At 52.2% G+C, this 18,549-nt stretch overlaps 1 protein-coding gene across 2 annotated transcripts; it reads left to right on the forward strand.

Moving 5' to 3' along the window:
- The first annotated feature begins 369 nt into the window (after positions 1-369).
- Positions 370-16,937, forward strand: LOC117658516 (RING finger protein 145-like). Of its 2 annotated transcripts, XM_034406641.3 has the most exons (10): positions 370-641; positions 3,445-3,553; positions 4,487-4,578; positions 5,559-5,794; positions 6,760-6,953; positions 7,073-7,213; positions 8,765-8,947; positions 10,686-10,833; positions 13,411-13,767; positions 16,111-16,937. In XM_034406641.3, exons 1-10 carry the CDS (start codon positions 470-472, stop codon positions 16,420-16,422), a joined length of 1,944 nt encoding a protein of 647 aa, XP_034262532.2. In that variant the 5' UTR covers positions 370-469; the 3' UTR covers positions 16,423-16,937. The 2 variants fall into 2 exon arrangements, with proteins under 2 accessions (XP_034262532.2, XP_087730921.1); XM_087874795.1 differs by lacking the exon at positions 7,073-7,213.
- The last annotated feature ends 1,612 nt before the right edge of the window (positions 16,938-18,549 follow it).

Genomic DNA, 18,549 nt, shown 5'->3' on the forward strand with positions numbered 1-18,549 from the left:
GCAGGGGGTTGGACTAGAACAGGGGTCTCTCTCCAACCTTGGCCACTTTAAGACCTGTGGACTTCAACTCCCAGAATTCCTCAGCTCAGCTTTGCTGGACTAGAAGACCTCGAGGTCCCTTCCGGCCCCATCTGAAGCAAGGCAACCCAGCTGCCTTTCCTTCCATGACCTCCAGAGGGCGCGCCCGAGGGTGGTGGAGGAGGAGGAGCAGCAGAGCCGGAATTAGCGACCTTTTTCCCACCACCACCACCACCACCACCTGCCCTCACTAAACATGGCGGCGCGCAGAAACGGCGCCGCCACGTGGCGCCGACGGAGACGGCCGGCGTGCCCTGATCCAAGATGGCCGCCGCGGCTTCAGGCGGGGCTTGTGACGCAGGGCTGGGCGCCAAGCGGCGGGACCGGGGAGGGGGGGGGCTCCTCCGCCCAGCCCCCCCCTCTCTCTCTCTCCTCCCCTCCCCCCCCCGCCATGCCCCGCCGGTTGGAGCGCCTGGCCAACGTGGTGCTGCGGGTGCCGCCCGTCGTCCTCCTGGACCTGCTCTACCGGTGGGACGTGCAGGCCTTCGCCGACACGGGGCGCCCCCTGGCGGAGCGGCTTCCGCTGCTGCGGGGGGGCCGCCTGTGGAGCCTCTGCTACGCCGGTGAGGGCGCGGAAAGGGCGCCACGCGGAGAGCCAAGAGGCCAAAGGGGGGGGAGGGGCAGGGACTCCAACTCCCATGGGGCGCTGGGGGGGAGGGGAGGAATTAAAGGTGGGGGGGTCTCTCCCCTCCCCCCCCCCAGGAAGGAGAAGCGCAACTCACAAAAGGAGGCAGAGCCTGTGGGGGGAGGGGAGGGGAGGGGGGGTTGGGGGGCTCAGCCTTCGACCCAGGAACCCCTCCCCCTCCCCCAACACACACTCACACACCCCCTTTATGGGATGTGGGATGGGGGTCTCTCTCCCCTCTCTCTTATACACACACACACACACACACCTCTGGGAAATGGGGTAGGGTCTCCCTAACACTCATACACACACACACACACTTCCCCCCTCTACTTCTACCTGGAAAGTGGGATGGGGGTCTCTCTCCCCTCTCTCTTATACACACACACACACTTCTACTTGGAAATGGGGCAGGACTCACACAGACATACACAGAGAGAGAGAGAGAGACCCCTCTCCCTGGGAAGTGGGGAAGGGTCTCCCTTTACTTTTATTTGATTTGCATACCGCCCTACTCCCGAAGGACTCAGGGCGGTGAACAGCCAACAATAAAATACATACATACAAAATTTAAAAAGCAGAAATAAAATCAAATTAAATAGTTTTGGCCTAGACAGATTAAAACCCCAATCAATTTAAAACAAATTTAAACTTTGAGGATTAAGGATATTAAAAATATTAAAATATTAAAATTGTTTAAGTGGGGCAGGGTCTCCCTAACTCTCATACACACAGACACACATACATATACTTCTACTTGGAAATGGGGCAGGACTCACATATACACACACAGAGAGAGACCTCTCTCCCTGGGAAGTGGGGAAGGGTCTCTCTAATACACACACCTCTCTACCTGGAAAATGGGGCAGGACTCACACACACACACACACACACACACACACACACACACACAGACCCCTCTACCTGGGAAGCGGGGCAGGACTCACACATATATATACACACACACACATACATAGGCAGCTCTACCTGGAAATGGGGCAGGTCAATCAGATCTCTATCATCAGTGCACAACATTGTGTACAATGAGTAATGAGGTCTCACACAGACATATACACACACACACGCAGAGGCCCCTCTCCCTGGGAAGTGGGGCAGGGTCTCTCTAACACACACACACACACACCTCTACTTGGACGGATGGACACACCAAGAGCCTTGGTGGCGCAGTGGACTAAAGTGCTGTTAAGTAGCACCAGCTGCCTGCCATTACTGCGAGTTCGAATCTCACCAGGCTCAAGGTTGACTCAGCCTTCCATCCTTCTGAGGTAGGTAAAATGAGGACCCGGTTTGTGGGGGCAATAAGCTGACTTTGTATAAAAAAGAACCCCACTTGTGGGGGGGGGGGGCGAAAGCCCTACTAAGCAGGTATATACAAAAGTATGAAGGCTGTTGCCCTGAGTCTCCGGAGAAGGGCGGCATATAAATTGAACCAGTAAGTAAGTAAGTAAGTAAGTAAGTAAGTAAGTAAGTAAGTAAGTAAGTAAGTAAGTAAGTAACAAATAAATAAATAAATAAATAAATAAATAAATAAATAAATAAATAAATAAATAAATAAATAAATAAATAAATAAATAAATAAATAAATAAATAAATAAATAAATGGGGCAGGACTCACACAGACATACACACGCACACAGACAGAGAGACCCCTCTACCTGGAATTGGGGCAGGTCAATCAAATCTTTATTGTCAGTGCACAACGTGTGTACAATGAGCAGTGAGGTCACACACACACACACATATACACACACACACACAGGAAGAGACCCCTCTCCCTGGGAAGTGGGGAAGGGTCTCTCTAACACACACACCCCTCTCCTTGGAAATGTGGCAGGACTCACACAGACATACACACACATGGGAAATGGGGTGGGGGCCTTCCTCCCTCCTTGTGAGTGGGGTGGGGGGCTCTAGCGGTCCAGGCAGGGAGCGAGTTGCAAGAGCAGGTCCCAGCGCCAGGATGGGGGGGGTGAGGGGCTGTGGGGGTGTCGGAACGTTGTTGGGCAGCTGGCGGCCTTGTGGCCCACTTGCAACATCCTTGCCAACCGTTGTGGCGGAGAAAAAACCCGGGGGTGTGGGGGAGGAGGATGCAGGGGGAGTCACCTTATTTGGGGGGGGAGAATGCAACTTGTGAGGGAGGCAGGAATTTTGAGGTGGGCACTTTGCATGGCCTGCATCCGGCCAACTGACATTGGTATAGCTGGTCCTCGACTTACAACAGGTTGCTTAGTGACCATTTGGAGTTAAAACGTGGTGGGAAAACGTGACTTATGACCGTTTTTTCACCCTTCCTTATGACCGTTGCAAGGTCTGCGATGTACATTCGGACACTTGTCAACTGACTCACATTTATGACGGTTGCAGCGTCCCCCCCGGGGTCACATCATTCTCCTTTTGTGACTTTCCGGCGGGGAAAACCGGATTCGCTTAACAACCGTTTTACTCATGGTAACAGCTGCAGGGATTCACTTAACAGCAAGAAAAGTCGTAAGACGAGGCAAAGCTCACTTAACAAATGTCTCGCTTAGCAACGGAAATGTCGGGCTCAATTGTGGCCGTAAATTGAGGACTACCTGTATTTACTTATGAAATGTACATTCCGGGCCATTCTGGGTGCTGAAGTATCTCGGGGCTCTTTGCAAGGAGATCAAAGTAAGAATTAAAAGAAAAACATCGGAAATGCAACTTTCTGCCCCCTTCCTCCCCCCCCCTTTTCTGAGGTCACCTGCTGTGCCTGATGGTCTTGGTTCTCCCGCTCCTCTCCCTGGTGCAACTCTACCTTCAGCTGCTGGCCCTCCTGCTGCTCTACCTGTCCCACCAGGTAGCCTGGTAAGACGGCTGCTTCCTCCCCCCCCCAGGAAAGTCCGTGGGAGGAAGGGTGGGGAGACCCCCGGCTTTGGAAGCTCGCTGGAGACACCTTGTGTCACCTTAGCCCGGCCTACCTCGCAGGGCTCTTTATTATTATTATTATTATTTTATTTTATTTTATTTTATTATTTTATTTTATTTTATTATTTTATTTTATTTTATTTTATTAATTAATTAATTAATTAATTAATTAATTAATTAATTAATTAATTTAATTAATTAATTAATTAATTTGTATACCGCCCTACTCCCAAAGGACTCAGGGCGGTGAACAGCCAAAAGATAAAATACATATAATACAAAAGTTAAAAAACCATTAAAATACAATTAAATAATTTGGCCCAGAAAACAAAATTTAAAACACCCCCAATTTTTTTTTTTTAATTTATGTAATAAATTTGTTAATTAATTAAAGGCACTGGCTTATAAAATGTATTCGTTTATTAAACTATTGATCAAATTTATTGATTTAAATGCCCTGCTTGTTAAATTTATTACATTCATTCATTACATCGATTACATATATTACATATGCGTTTATTGATTCATTTACATTTGTCTCTCATTCATTACATTTGTTTATTACACTTATTCAGTAAGGTATCACTTTTATCTCCAAACATGGCCGCTTTGAAGATTTGTGGACTTCAGCTGGATGGGGAGTTCTGGGAGTTGAAGTCCACAAATCTTTGGACTTCTGGGAGTTGAAGTCCACTTTGGTGGCCATGTTTGAAGAACCCCGATCTGGAGGGCTAACCGGGGAATTCTGGGAGTTGAAGTCCACAAAGCTTAAAGTGGACAAGGTAGAGAAAGGGGGGGGGGCTTCTGTAGACAACCGAGCAGGCAACGTTGTGCTTGTGTGGCTTCCTTTGTGTCCCTCTCTTGCTCTTCCAGGGACTACATTGACCATGAGGTGGAGCGTGGATTCCAGGGCGCCATCTATGAGGACCCGGTGGCCCTTGGGCACTTTGCCACGGCACTGACTGGTGAGGAATGGCGGTGGGAGATGGTTTGTTGGGTGGGGGTGTCCTGATGCTCTCCCTTGGTTGGCCTGTGGTTGGAAACGGGGGCACCGGTGAGGGGGTGCGTTGCCCAGGGAGACCGTGGCTTTAGCGGTAGAGAATTTGGGGGGAAGAGGTGGAGAAAGGGAGGGAGGAAAGAGAGAGAAAGGGAGGGAGAGAAGAAGGGAGGGAGGAAAGAGAGGAAGGGAGGGAGAGAAGGAAGGAAAGAAAGGAAATGGAGGGAGGGAGGAAAGACGAAGGAGAGAGGGAGAGAGGCAGGAAGGGAAGAGGAAGGAAGAAGACAGCAAAAAAAGGGAAGGAAGAAGGAAAAGAGGAAAAGGAAGGAAGGAGATGAGGGAAGAAGGGAGGAAGGAAACGGAGAGAGGAAGGAGATGGAGGGAGAGAAAGGAAACGAAGAGAGGGAGGGAGGAAAGGAAGGAGGGAGGGAAGAGGAAGGGAGGAAAGAGAAAGGAAATGGGAGGGAGGGAGGAAAGACAAAGGAGAGGGAGGGAGAAAGGGAGGAAGGGAAGAGGAAGGAAAAAGGGACGGAGGAAGGAAGGAAAAAGGAAGGAAGGAGACGGAGGGAAAAAAGAGAGGAAGGAAGGAGACAAGGAAGGGAAGGAAGAAGGAAAAGAGAAAAAGGAAGGAAGGAGATGAGGGAAGAAGAGAGGAAGGAAAGGGAGAGAGGAAGGAGATGGAGGGAGAGATAAAGGAAACGAAGGAGAGGGAGGGAGGGAGGAATGAAGGAAAGAAAGAAAGAGAAAGAAAGAAAGACTATTCCTGGCCGTTTTCTTGGCAAAATCTTTTCGGAAGATTGTCCAATTTGCCATTGCCGTCTTCTGAGGGCTGAGAGAGAATGACTGGCCCAAGGTCACCCAGTCGGCTTTGTGTCTGAGGCAAGACTAGAACTCAGGGCCTCCCCATTTCCCGTGGCCGAGACCCTTAACTCTCTGCGTCCTTCCCAGGCCAGGTGGCGGTCGTCACCCTCTGCGCTCTGCTGCTGAAGACCCGGCAGGTGGGGCTGCTCTGCGCCCCCCTCCTCCCGCTGGCCGCCCGGCTGTGCTGCCTCCCTCCCCAGGCTCTGCCCACCGTCAGCTCCTGCGGGGCGGCCCTGGCGGCCTTGCAGCTCCTCTATGGGGCAGCTTCCTACCTCACGGGGCTTTTCCGCATAGCTGCGGCCGGCTGCCGAGAGATCTTCCAGGTAAGGAAGGGTGGAGGGGTTCCTACAGGTGGGGGGAGGGCCTCAGCGCGCCCTTCCCTTCCCTTCCCTAGCTAGCCCTCCTTCCTCCTCCTCCTCCTCCTCCTGGCCACTAACCCCACTGCCTCCTATCACTAATTGCGTCTGTGTCAGCGTCTCACCTCTGACATAGAAAGGAAGATTGTACAATTGCAATTACAAGATAAGCCCTGGACTTTTGCCTGCTAAATCCCTTTGAAGCTCGGTCACCGTGGAAATGAAGGGAGGGGGGAGACATTCCTGTGAAATGACGAGACAAGAAGTCAGGAGAGTGACTTGGAAGATAGCCAATGAGAAGCAGAGAATTGGGGATCGGAAAGGGAGGGATTGGGAGGGGGCAAAAGGTCAGTCTTGTCCGCATCGAGTCATGATCCGGTGGCTGCGCTCGAATAAAGAGAAGATTTCCTTAAAGATTGGCAGTTTGGAAATTCATTTATTTTGAGATTGCATCGAAGTCTGACAGACTGCAAGAAAACCGCCAAGCTCAGAGAGCACCCAGGACCTCATAGTCCTCCTCCTCCTCCTCTCCTAAAGTCCTACCACTGATGAGGTTACCTAGTTGGGTCCTGAAACGTCTACAAGGAAGCTACCAAGCTCTGAGAGCACCAAGGACCCTGCAGATGTCTTCCTCCTCCTCCCCTCCTCCTCCTCCTCCTCCTCCTCCTCCTCCTCCCCTCCTCCTCCTCCTCCTCCTCCTCCTCCTCCAAGAGCCCATGCTGCTCCTTCCTCAGTTCCAGGGTGCCCCCACCCCCGAAAGGCCATCCTACTTCTCAGCTGCCCGCATCGAAGGGTCGTTGTGCTGGCTGAGCTTTGGCTGGCCTGCTCTCCTCCTCCTCCTCCTCCTCCTCCTCTACCCCCTTAGGAAGCCCCCCTTGGACGCTGCCGGGTGTTGCCAAAGCCGACTGGGGTCCCTCCGTCTCTCTTTGCAGGACCCCGAGGCCTATCATCTGGTGACCCTGGCCGGGTCCCTCTGGAGGCGGCTGGCTGTGCCGCTGGTCTTCTCCACCTTTTGGCTGGTCCTGTTCGCCCTGCAGATCTTCACCCTGGCCTCCTCCTCCTCCTCCTCCTCCTCCTCCGGCCCCCTCCTCTCCCAACAGGGCTGGCTCTTCGTCTTCCTCAGCAGGTAGGAGCTGCACCTGGAGGGGAGGGGGGAGGGGAGGGGGGCCTGCTGTCCGAAAGAGGAGGAGGAGGAGGCAGCCCTGGGGCAGCTGGCCCAGCTTGTCCTGTCTTCCGCCTTCCCAGCGTGGCCAAATGCTGCACCACCCCCTACTCGCTCATCGGACTCACCTTCGCCGTCTCCTACCTGGCCCTGGGATTGCTCCAGCTGGCCAGGCTCTATTTGAGCGGCTCCGGAGCCTTCCAGGACGGCAGCGTCACCCACAGGTGAGAGCATCTCCCTCCCTCCCTCTCTCTTCTCTTTTTATATCTCTCCCTCTTCTCCCTCCCTTCCTCTTTCTCTCCCCCTTTCTCTCCCTCTCCTTCCGTCTTCCCGCTCTCTCCCTCTGTTCCTCTTCCTGTATCTCTCTCTCCCTCTCTTCTTTCTCTCCCCTCTCCTTCTCTCTTCTCTCCCTCCCTCCCTCTCTCTTTCTCTCCCTTTTCCTTTCCCTCTCTCCTTTTCTCTCCCTTTCTCTCCCTCTCCTTCTGTCTTCCCGCTCTCTCCCTCTGTTCCTCTTCCTGTATCTCTCTCTCCCTCTCTTCTTTCTCTCCCCCCTCTCCTTCTCTCTTCTCTCCCTCCCTCTCTCTTTTTCTCTCCCTTCCCTTTCTCTTTCCCTCTCTCCTCTCTCCCTTCCTCTTTCTCTCCCTTTCTCTCCCTCTCCTGTCTTCCCGCTCTCTCTCCTTTATTCCTCTTCCTGTATCTCCCTCTCTTCTTTCTCTCTCCCCCTCTCCTTCTCTCTTCTCTCCCTCCCTCCCTCTCTCTTTCTCTCCCTTTCCCTCTTCTTTTTCTCTCCCTCGCTCCCCCATCCCTCTCTTCTCTCTTTATATCTCTCCCCATTTCTCTCCCTCTCCTTCTGTCTTCCCACTCTCTCCCTCTATTCCTCTTCCTGTATCTCCCTCTCCCTCTTTTCTTTCTCTCCCTTCTCTCCCTCCCTCCCTCTTTCTTTCTCTCCCTTTCCCTTTCCTTCTCTCCTTTTCTCCCCCTTTCTCTCCCTCTCCTTCTGTCTTCCCGCTCTCCCTCTATTCCTCTTCCTGTATCTCTCTCCCTCTCTTCTTTCTCTCCCCCCTCTCCTCCTCTCTCTTCTCTCCCTCCCTCCCTCTCTTTCTCTCCCTCTCTCCTTCTCTCCCCCTTCCTCTTTCTCTCCCTTTCTCTCCCTCTCCTTCTGTCTTCCCGCTCTCTCCCTTTATTCCTCTTCCTGTATCTCCCTCTCTCTTCTCTCTCCCCGCTCTCTCTCTTCTCTCCCTCCCTCCCTCTCTCTTTCTCTTTCTCTCCCTTTCCCTCTTCTTTTTCTCTCCCTCTCTCCTCCATCCCTCTCTTCTCTCTTTATATCTCTCCCCCTTTCTCTCCCTCTCCTTCTGTCTTCCCACTCTCTCCCTCTATTCCTCTTCCTGTATCTCCCTCTCTCTTCTCTCTCCCCACTCTCTCTCTTCTCTCCCTCCCTCCCTCTCTCTTTCTTTCTCTCCCTTTCCCTCTTCTTTTTCTCTCCCTCTCTCCTCCATCCCTCTCTTCTCTCTTTATATCTCTCCCCGTTTCTCTCCCTCTCCTTCTGTCTTCCCGCTCTCTCCCTCTATTCCTCTTCCTGTATCTCCCTCCCTCTCTCTCCCTTCTTTCTCTCTCCCCCACTCTCTCTCTCCCCCTCTCTCTCTCTGGAAGAGCACCCACAGAACTTTCAACATAGCCCTACAAACAGGTGGCAGCCCCCAGGGACTTGGTGGGGGGGGTCTACAGGATCTCCTCACATCCTTCTGCTCACCCCCCCCGACCCAAATCCCTTCAAGGGGCGTGACGGAAGGGGTGACGCTGTTGCTGCTGGCCATCCAGACGGGCCTCCTGGACCTTCAACTCCTCCAGAGGACCTACCTGCTCACCGTCATCTTCTTCATCGTGGCCACCTCCACTCTCCAATCTGTGACCGAAATAGCCGAGCCAGTCGTTCTGGGGCTGGGGGCATCGCAGAACAGGTGAGGTGGGGGGGGGGGCAGTGGTGGGCTGCTACCAGTTTGAGCAAACCGGTAATTGCGACCTGCGGGTGGGCCTGCTCCCGCCGAGGCGCAATCCCGTCTTATATCGCTGTGTTTGATGCCGCATGCCAGTGGTGGGTTCCTCCCGGTTCGGCCCGGTTCGGCCGAGCCAGTAGCGGTGACGATATGACAAACTGGTTGCTGGGCAAACCAGTTGTTACAGTGTGTGACGCCCAACTCTGGGGGGGGTAGGGGGCAGGCTTTTTCCATCGTGGAGTTCCACGCAGGTGGGGAGAGGGCGGAAGAGGGGATCCTCGACATATGGCCACAATGGAGCCCAAAGTCGCCATCATTAAGCGAGACGTTTGTTAAGTCAGCTTTATGCCATTTTTGCCACAGTTGCTGAGCAAAGCACTGCGGTTGGTCAGTCAGTCACCCGGTTGTTAAGTGAGTCTGGCTTCCCCTTGGGTTTTGCTTGCCAGAAGGTCGCAAAAGGGGATCATGTGACACTGCAGCCGTCACAAGTATGAGTCAGTTGTTGGGATGCTGCAACGGTCATAAGTGTGGAAAACGGTCCTAAGTTGCTTTTTCCAGTGCCGTTGTAACTATGAACAGCCATTAAACGAACTGTCGTAAGTCGAGGACCACCTGTATTTATCTACAGGTGGTCCTCAGTTTACGACCAGTCGCTTAGTGACTATTCAAAATGACAACCTAAAGGTAAGTCCTCGACTTACAACAGTTCATTTAGTGACCGTTTGAAGTTACGACGGCACGGGGGGGGAAAAGCAACTATGACCGTTTTTCACGCTGATGACCGCTGCGGCATCCCCACGGTCACGTGATCGAAATTCAGACGCTTGGCAAGCGACTCACATTTACGACAGTCGCAGTTTCCCAAGGTCACGTGATTGACATTTGGATGCTTGGCAACTGACTCACATTTATGACGGTGGCACTGTCCCTGGATAAGATGATCCCCTTTTGCGACCTGACGAATCCATGGGGGAGCCAGATTCACTTAACAACTGTGTTACGAACTGCAGCAATTCACTTAATGTGGTAAGAAAGTGTGCTTGAAGGGGGTAAAGCTCACTTAACAACTGTCTCGTTTAGCAACAGAAATGTTGCTCAGTTGTGGTCGTAAGTCGAGGACCAGCTGTATTCCTATGAAATCTCTCAAATCTCACTTACTTCAACGTGTGAAACTGGGTAAACCAGAAGAATCTGGGAATAGAGATAGTCCTCGACATACAACAGTTCGTTTAGCGACCGTTCAAAGTTACAACGGCCCTGAAAAAGGTGACTTACGGCCGTTTTTCACCCTTACGACCTTCGTACCATCCCCGTGGTCATGTGATCAAAGACGCTGGGCAACTGTCTCATACTTATGACGGTTGCGACCTTTCCGACCAGCGACATCCAGGGGGAAGTTGCTGAACGAGCGTGCTCCTAACTTAACAAACCGCAGGGGATTGGTTTAACAACGGTGGCAAGCAAGGTCGTAAAACGGGGCGAAACCCGTTCAACGACCCGTTCTCGCTTAGCGACGGAAAGGTTGGGCTCCATTGGGGTCGTAAGTCGAGGACCACCTCCTTGGACGCCATCTAACCCCAGCGTGGTCCCTCCTGGCTTGAGAAACGGGGTGTAGAGTTCACGAGGGACCTGAGTTTTGGGGGGGGGGTCTCCCCATCCGTCGGTCCACCCACCCACCCCGTTTTTTTTTCCCCTCTTGCAGGAATTTCTGGAAACACTTCCGTGGGGTGACCCTCTGCCTGTTTCTCTTGGTGGTCCCCGGATTCATGGCCTACAAAATCGCCCACTTCTTCCAGCCGGATTTCTGGCTGGTGATCCTCGTCTCCAGCTGCATGCTGACTTCCCTGCAGGTACAGCTCGGCATTCCCAATTCCATCCGAATAGAGCTGGAGGGGACCTTGGAGGTCTTCTAGTCCAGCCCCCGGCTCATGCTGGAGACCCTCTGCCATTTCAGAGAAGTGGCTGTCCGGTCTCTTCTGTCCAGGGATGGAGCACCCCCAACTTCTGGTGGCAAGTCGTTCCACTGGCTAATTGTTCTCCCTATCAGGAAATTCCTCCTTAGTTTTAGGTTGTTTTTGTCTTTGAATCAGAATAGAGCTGGAGGGGACCTTGGAGGTCTTCTAGTCCAGCCCCCTGCTCAAAGGAGTTTTTGGACAGTTGACTGTCCAATCTTCTTAAAAACCTCCAGTGTTGGAGCACCCCCAACTTCTGGTGGCAAGCAGTTCCACTGGTTAATTGTCCTCACTGTCAGGAACTTTCTCCTTAGTTCTAGGTTGCTTCTCTCCTTGATGAGCTTCCATCCGTTGCTTCTTCTCCTGCCTTCGGGGGCTTCAGGTAGAAAATAGGTGGAGCCCCCTCTTCTTTTGGGGCAGCCCCTCAAATATTGCAACATTGCCATCGTGTTACCCCAATCCTTCTCTTCTGCACTTTTATACAACAATGAATGACAAGAGATGGAAGGGACCCTGGAGGTCTTCTAGTCCAACCCCCTGCTCAAGCAAGAAACCCTTGAGCAGGAGGTTGGACTAGAACAGTGTCTCTCAACCTTGGAAGCTTGAAGATGGGTGGACTTCAACTCCCAGAATCCCCCAGCCAGCAGCACTCAGACAAAACGGCCATCAACGGGCACATAGAGATGGACCACATTTACACACCATTCAAAAGAGACAATCCAAAAGCTAAAAGATCACTGCACTTCCTGGCCAGAAATAAAATACCCACAAGAGCAGAGATTAACACAGTGTTTCTCAACCTTGGTAGTTTGAAGATGGGGGGACTTCAACTCCCAGAATCCCCCAGCCAGCGGCACTCAGGCAAAATGGCCATCAACGGGCACATAGAGATGGACCACATTTACACACCATTCAAAAGAGACAATCCAAAAGCTAAAAGATCACTGCACTTCCTGGCCAGAAATAAAATACCCACAAGAGCAGAGATTAACACGGTGTTTCTCAACCTTGGAAGCTTGAAGATGGGTGGACTTCAACTCCCAGAATCCCCCAGCCAGCGGCACTCAGGCAAAACGGCCATCAACGGGCACATAGAGATGGACCACATTTACACACCATTCAAAAGAGACAATCCAAAAGCTAAAAGATCACTGCACTTCCTGGCCAGAAATAAAATACCCACAAGAGCAGAGATTAACACAGTGTTTCTCAACCTTGGTAGCTTGAAGATGGGTGGACTTTAACTCCCAGAATCCCCTAGCCAGCGCTGCTGGCTGGGGGATTCTGGGAGTTGAAGTCCACCCATCTTCAAGCTTCCAAGGTTGAGAAACACTGGACTAGAAAATCTCCAAGATCCCTTCCATCTCTTGTCAATCTGTACCATCAGAAGATCACAAAAGGGGATGAACTGACCCCGGGGAGACCTCACGACCATCATAAATAGGAGTCAGTTGCCAAGTGGCTGGATTTTCACCAGGTGACTATGGAGGCCCTGCAACGGTCGTAAGTGTGAACCATGGCCCTAAGTCCCTTTTTTTTTTTCAGCGCCATTGTAACTTCGGTCACTCCATAAACGGTCGTAAGTGAGTCTACCCCAGTAAGAAGCTTCCCCCATTGGGTACCCAATCCCTTACACATTAACAGACTTGGAAGGGACCTTGTAGGTCATCTAGTCCAACCCCCCAACTCAAAAAGGAGACCCTTCACCATTTCTGACAGAGGGCAGCCCAATCTCGTCTTGAAAGCCTCCAGGGATGAAGCTCCCACGACGACCCATCAGGCACAGCCTCCCCCCAAGTCGTCAGGAGGAGGGTGGGAGCCGACCTCACTGTTGTGGCTCCGTTACCTGAGCCTGTGTCATCGGCAGGAGAGGACTCCGAGAGTGAAGGAGAGGAGTTGGCATGCCTCCCTCTCCAGGACCCTCCTCTCTGGCAATGACTTCGGTGTCCGCCGAAGGGCAAGAGATAGGGCCGGGGCCAAGCACGTCCACGCAGCCACAGATGGACAGTGATGAGGGTAATGAGTCTTGGCTGGATCCATGCCAGCGTCGCAGAGATAAGCGCGCGCAACAGAAGAAAAGGCGTGCCCGAGATTAGGCTGAGTCACTGGACCACACCCCACAGGGTATAAAAGGGAGCGTGGTGGCCAGTCAAACCTTGTGACGAACAAAGCTGAAAGCTTCCACGCCATTCTGCATTGCCGGACTTTTGGCTATAGACTTTGCTGGATTATCTCTGGACTTGAGTGACTCCGTAATTATTGAGCTGTTTCTTTTGATGTACCAGGAGTGGGGAGAAGTTATCTCTCCTCTTTGTAAATAATAAACTCTTGGCAGGCAGCCACTAGGTTGTAGCCAAGTTCTGTTATCATAAGGAAAAGGATTTTGCCGGCTGGTTTGGTCTTTAATTCTTGAACGTCTGTTGGTGTGTGTGCGTGTGGTTGGGGACAGAACACTCACTTCCTCGCCCCTCGTAGGTGACGGGGACCCTCTTCGTCTACGGCCTCTTCGTGGCCGAGCTCCTCCAGAAGACCCCCGTGGAGAAGATGGACGAGATCCTTTACTGCGTCCAAGCCGTCAGCCGGGTGCTGGAGTTCCTGGTGGCCCTGTGCGTGGTGACGTACGGCACCTGGGGGTCCATCGTGGGAGAGTGGACGTGGGTGGGGGCCTCGGTCATCATCGTCCACTGCTACTTCAACGTCTGGCTGAGGGCCCAATCCGGCTGGAAGAGCTTCTCGCTCCGTTGGGAGGCGGCCAAGAAGATCGGCTTGCTACCCAGGGCCACCAGCAGGCAGCTGGAGGATCACAACGACTTGTGTGCCATCTGCTTCCAGGTGAGTCACCTCCTCCCCATGTCTCCCCCACTGGGAGACCACAGGGGCAAGGATGGGCTTTGTAATATAATGCATCCAAAGGACAAACTAGCTTGAGGATGTTTTAATCCAGGGGTGTCAAACTCGACTTCGTTTGTGTTTGACCTTGTAGGGGGGCATGGTAAGGGTTGGTGTGGCCAGCTCGACGTCACTGGTGGCCCCAGTGGTCTACCAACGAAAACGGGCTCCCGAGCTCCGTTTTCGGCTGCAACAGCCTCCTGCAACGTTCTGCCAGCGAAAACGGAGCTCCGGAGGGCCCTCCCGAGCTCCGTTTTCGCTGGCAGAGACACCGCAGGCCAGTCCTTCGCCGTTTCCAGGGTGGGCCAAATCTAAACACCTCATGGGCCAGATGTGCCCCCCCCCAGGCCTTGAGTTTGACACCCCTGTTTTAAACCCTGGGGAAGGGGTCTCAAAGGTGTGGGGGGGGGGGTTTCCCCCAAGAGGCCACTGGACTTTCTGGTTTTTCTCTGAAGGCGTTTCGCTTCTCATCCAAGGAGCTTCTTCGGCTCAGAGCAGATGTCTGCAAGGAGTATAAATCCTTCCATTCCCCACCATCTAGTCCAGGGGTCTCCAACCTTGGCCACTTGAAGACTTGTGGACTTCAACTCCCAGAGTTCCTCAGCCAGCAAAGCTGGCTGAGGAACTCTGGGAGTTGAAGTCCACAAGTCTTCAAGTGGCCAAGGTTGGAGACCCCTGGACTGTTCAGAGCTGAAGGAGCTTCTTGGATGAGAAACAAAATGTCTTCAGAGAAAAACCAGAAAGCCGCCGCTTGGAAAAATAAAAAATAAAAAAAGGACCTTTGGGACAACGATGACCTGGATGACGGAGAATCTCCATAAACACCTGGGCAAGGGGGTTGGCTGGATGATCTCTTGAGGTCCCATCAACATTTCCCTAGACTTCCCCGAGACTCTCCGTATTCCCCACCCTCCTTTTGTTCGTCTGCCAAGGATTCTGCGGTCTCTTAAATGTACCTTCCACCGAACAAACGCAAACGCCATTTTGTCTTTTATTTCCAGCATTTATTTAAAATCCGTTCCAGAGTTGCCGCTTCCTAATCTGCAGGTAGACCTTGACTTAACAACCGTTCATTCAGTAACGGTTCAAATTTACAACGGCGCTGGAAAAAGTGAAGTTATGACTCTTTTTCATACTTACGACTGTTGCCGCCTCCCCGCATGATTTAAAGTCAGACGCTCGGCAACTGACTCATACTTATGATGGTCGTGGCATCCGGTGGGGGCTCACGCCATCCCCTTGGGCGGCCTTCTGACAAGTGAAGTCAATGGGGAAAGCCAGATTACTTAACAACCGTGTGACTGACTTAACCGCCACAGTGATTCACTTAACGACAGTGGCCAAGAAAGGTCGTAAAATGGGGCACAACTCAGTCAAGGGGGAAGGCAGATTTGCTTAACAATGGTTTCATTAATTTAACAACAGCAGGTATTCAATTAAACAACTGGCAAGAAAGGATCGTAAAATGGGACAAAGCTCAGAGAAATGTTGGGCTCCATTGGGGTTGTAAGTCAAGGACTACCTGTATCCCCTCAAGTTCACCATAGCAAGATCTTCATTCTAGATGAATTATTTGTAATTCTTGAATGTGGCCGAGATCCATCTGCTCCAAGCTCAGTGTTGTGACCCAGGCTCACTTAGTCATTGCAAGACACAATCAGTCTCAAACAAATCTATTTTATTATAACAGTTGAGAATTACTTCATTCCTAGCTTAGTCCAAATTAATTCCAAAACAAGTCCTTCAGAAAAAGTCCTTCCGCTTATCACAAACCTTTATCTTCTTTGGCACCCTGCCAAAGGCCTTTCATGGCAAAGCCCCACGAAGTTCAGAAACAAGAGACACCGACTGGAAACAGATTTAGCAATGTTGCTTTCCTACAAAGAGCCCAAGAGCCTTTACTACTTTTAAGTCTTATGGGAGGGGCCAATCATCTCCTGGCCTTATTCCCGAGTTGTCCCTTTTGCTTTAGCTGTTCTTGCCTTCTGGCAGCTCTGCGCATGCGCGCACTAGGAACAGGCTCCTCCTGTTCCTCTGCCTCTCTGCTGTCCGACTCTGGAGGCTCCGGAGTCAGCGCATCACTCCCAGATGGCTCTGGCCCCATCTCTGCCTCCGACGCAGAGCCCTCGTCCGGGCCTTCCCCAGACTCCAGGACTGGCCCATGTTCCTCCCCAGACTCCTCACTGTCCGACTCTACTGCCAGCTCCGCAGACTGCCGGCAGACCACAACACTCAGATCTACCCAGAGTCTCTTCTCACCTCTCTTTTTCTGTCTCTTTTTTTCAGGAAATGACCGTCGCCGTGATCATGCCCTGCGGCCACATTTTCCACGAAGGCTGCCTTCGCAAGTGGTTCTACGTGCAGGACACCTGTCCCCTCTGCCACCAGGCGGTTCAAGTCCCGGCTACCCAGGAAGTCCAGCAAAGTGATGCTGGACCAGAGGGGACATCCCAGCCAGAGCGTGGAGGATCCGTCGGCCACCAGAATACAGAAGACTCCAACAATGACAGGCTGCTGGACCCTGGCACGTCCAGTTGCACAGAGCAGCCTGGGCTTTTGCCACAGGGGTCTGCTGAGGAAGACGCTGTGTGTCCATGAGGGGCTGTACCTGGGCTCAGCCCTCCCCCAGAAAGAGCCCCCACCGCAGAAGAAAATTACCAACTGCCTGTGCTAGAAAGTCTAGAAAAATTCAGGGAATCGGTAGAGGCTCGGATTGTGGGGCAGCACCCTCTCCAAAGCGAGCTGAGATTACCCAGTGTGCAAAGAGACACCGGTCCCCCTTGGCCCTCGGCTGCTCGGAGTGCCGAGGGGCGTCGGGAGAGGCCCATGCCAACTGCCAGCCATCCTGCGGCAACGGGCAGCAATGCCGAGATTGTGGACGAGATTCAGGAGAAACCGGACGCTATCCGTGACCAACTGGACAGTCTCAGGGACATCCTTCCCGCCTCCCTTCCTAACCCTCATCCGTCACTTGCGGGCATTTCTCCCGAAAAACCCTGTATTCCCTAACCTCCTACTTCCCTTACCCTGTCAATTGCCTTTTTGCCAGCCTCACTCAGGAACGTCAACTGGAGAACTGTATTTTTCGAACCATGCAAAGTTTTGCTCGGAAAGCCCGTTGCTCCGTTCACCTTTTTTTCTGTTCGGGAAACCCGTCGGCTCGATTCTCTGAACACAACAGGCTGACTTCAGCCTGGTAGCTCGGCCCTGTGGCTTCCTCGTGGATTTTGGGGGGGGGCAATGGGTGGCATCTGGGCAAGTCCATAGGGCGGGCAGGTAACTCAGCGTCCCAGCGAAAGATCCTCCCAGGAGTGACCCAGCCCAGTGAGGTCACAAAGCACAGGGCAGGCATGAATTCCTCGGTATCCTCTTCTGCCCATTGCGTGTTGTGGTAGTTGTGTTGCAAAAGAGCCGTCCCAGGCTGGGGTCTTGCTTTCTGGCTAAATGAAGCAGGGATTTCCCATACAGACCACTTGAAGACAGCATGGCTGGCTGGGGAATTCTGGGAGTTGAAGTCCACGTGTCTTCAAGTGGCCAAAAGTTGGTACACATGAAATAAAGGAGAGGTGTGGATTTCCGGTGTGCAAACGGGAAGAAAAGAAAAAACCCGCAACTCGGCAGAGGGCAGATTCTGGGAAAAATAATAATAATGGGGTCCTTAACCCCAGAGTGGGGGGGGGAAATATGGGACTTGCCTCCCCCCTCAAATTCAAAGCCGACCAGCGTGAGACAAACCTCAAATCCTGAACGGTCGGTAATTAAAGCTCGAGGTGCCAAAGTGGGCTTAACTTGACCAAAGAGATTTAATCACACGGGTGGGCTTTTCAATAGGGTGGGGAGCAGGGGTGAAATGTAAAATTTGTTACTACCGGTTCTGTGGGCGTGGCTTGGTGGTGGGGGTGGGGGTAATGTGAGTGAGTGGGCGTGGCCAACTTTTTTTTTTTTTTTTTTAACTTTCCAAAGCATTTTTTTCTAATGCTTTGAAAAACCTCTCTGCCGATCAGGCAACTCAGCTGGGATCGTCAGAGACTTTTCAAATCATTATTTTTACCACCGCTTCGGCCAAGAGTTTGCAGAAAAAAATGCTTTGAAAAGCCTCTGACGATCCCAGCTGAGCCGCGCGATCATCAGAGGCTTTTTTTTTTACTTTTAAAAGCATTTTTTCTACCGAAGAGGTTGTAGAAAAAATGCTTTTAAAAGTTAAAAAAAAAAAAGCCTCTGATGATTGTGCGGCTCAGCTGGGCATGGGGGGGGGGAGCACAGGGATTTTTGCTACCGGTTCTCCAAACCACCCGTCGCCATCGCTGCCGGATCAGGCAATCGAATCCGAACCGGGAGCATTTCACCCCTGGTGGGGAGGAGGAGAAAGGCCGAAATTGGGCTTGTCAAAGGACAAGCCGGTTTCGTATGAATGGATTCTTTGACTCTCTAAAATATCTCAGTTGTGACCCAAGCCGATTCTCGGTTGTCTTCCTTGCACCCTGGTGCGCGTTGTGCGTTTGTCAAGTTGAGATCTATTGCTGAACTTAACCTGCAGGCGTTGTCGGTGCTTCAACACCGGAGGTTTTTTAAAGAAGAGATCGACAGCCGTTTGTCTGGAGTGGTTTGCGGGTCTCTCGCTTGAGCAGGGGGTTGGACTAGATGACCTGCAAGGTCCCTTCCGACTCTCCTTATTCTGTATCAAGACTAAGGGCGACGTGATCACAGTCAACCAATATTTGAGGG

Source organism: Pantherophis guttatus, chromosome 8 (assembly GCF_059756535.1).
Source record: "Pantherophis guttatus breed Tessera chromosome 8, ASM5975653v1, whole genome shotgun sequence".
Classification (NCBI taxonomy): Eukaryota; Metazoa; Chordata; class Lepidosauria; order Squamata; family Colubridae; genus Pantherophis; species Pantherophis guttatus.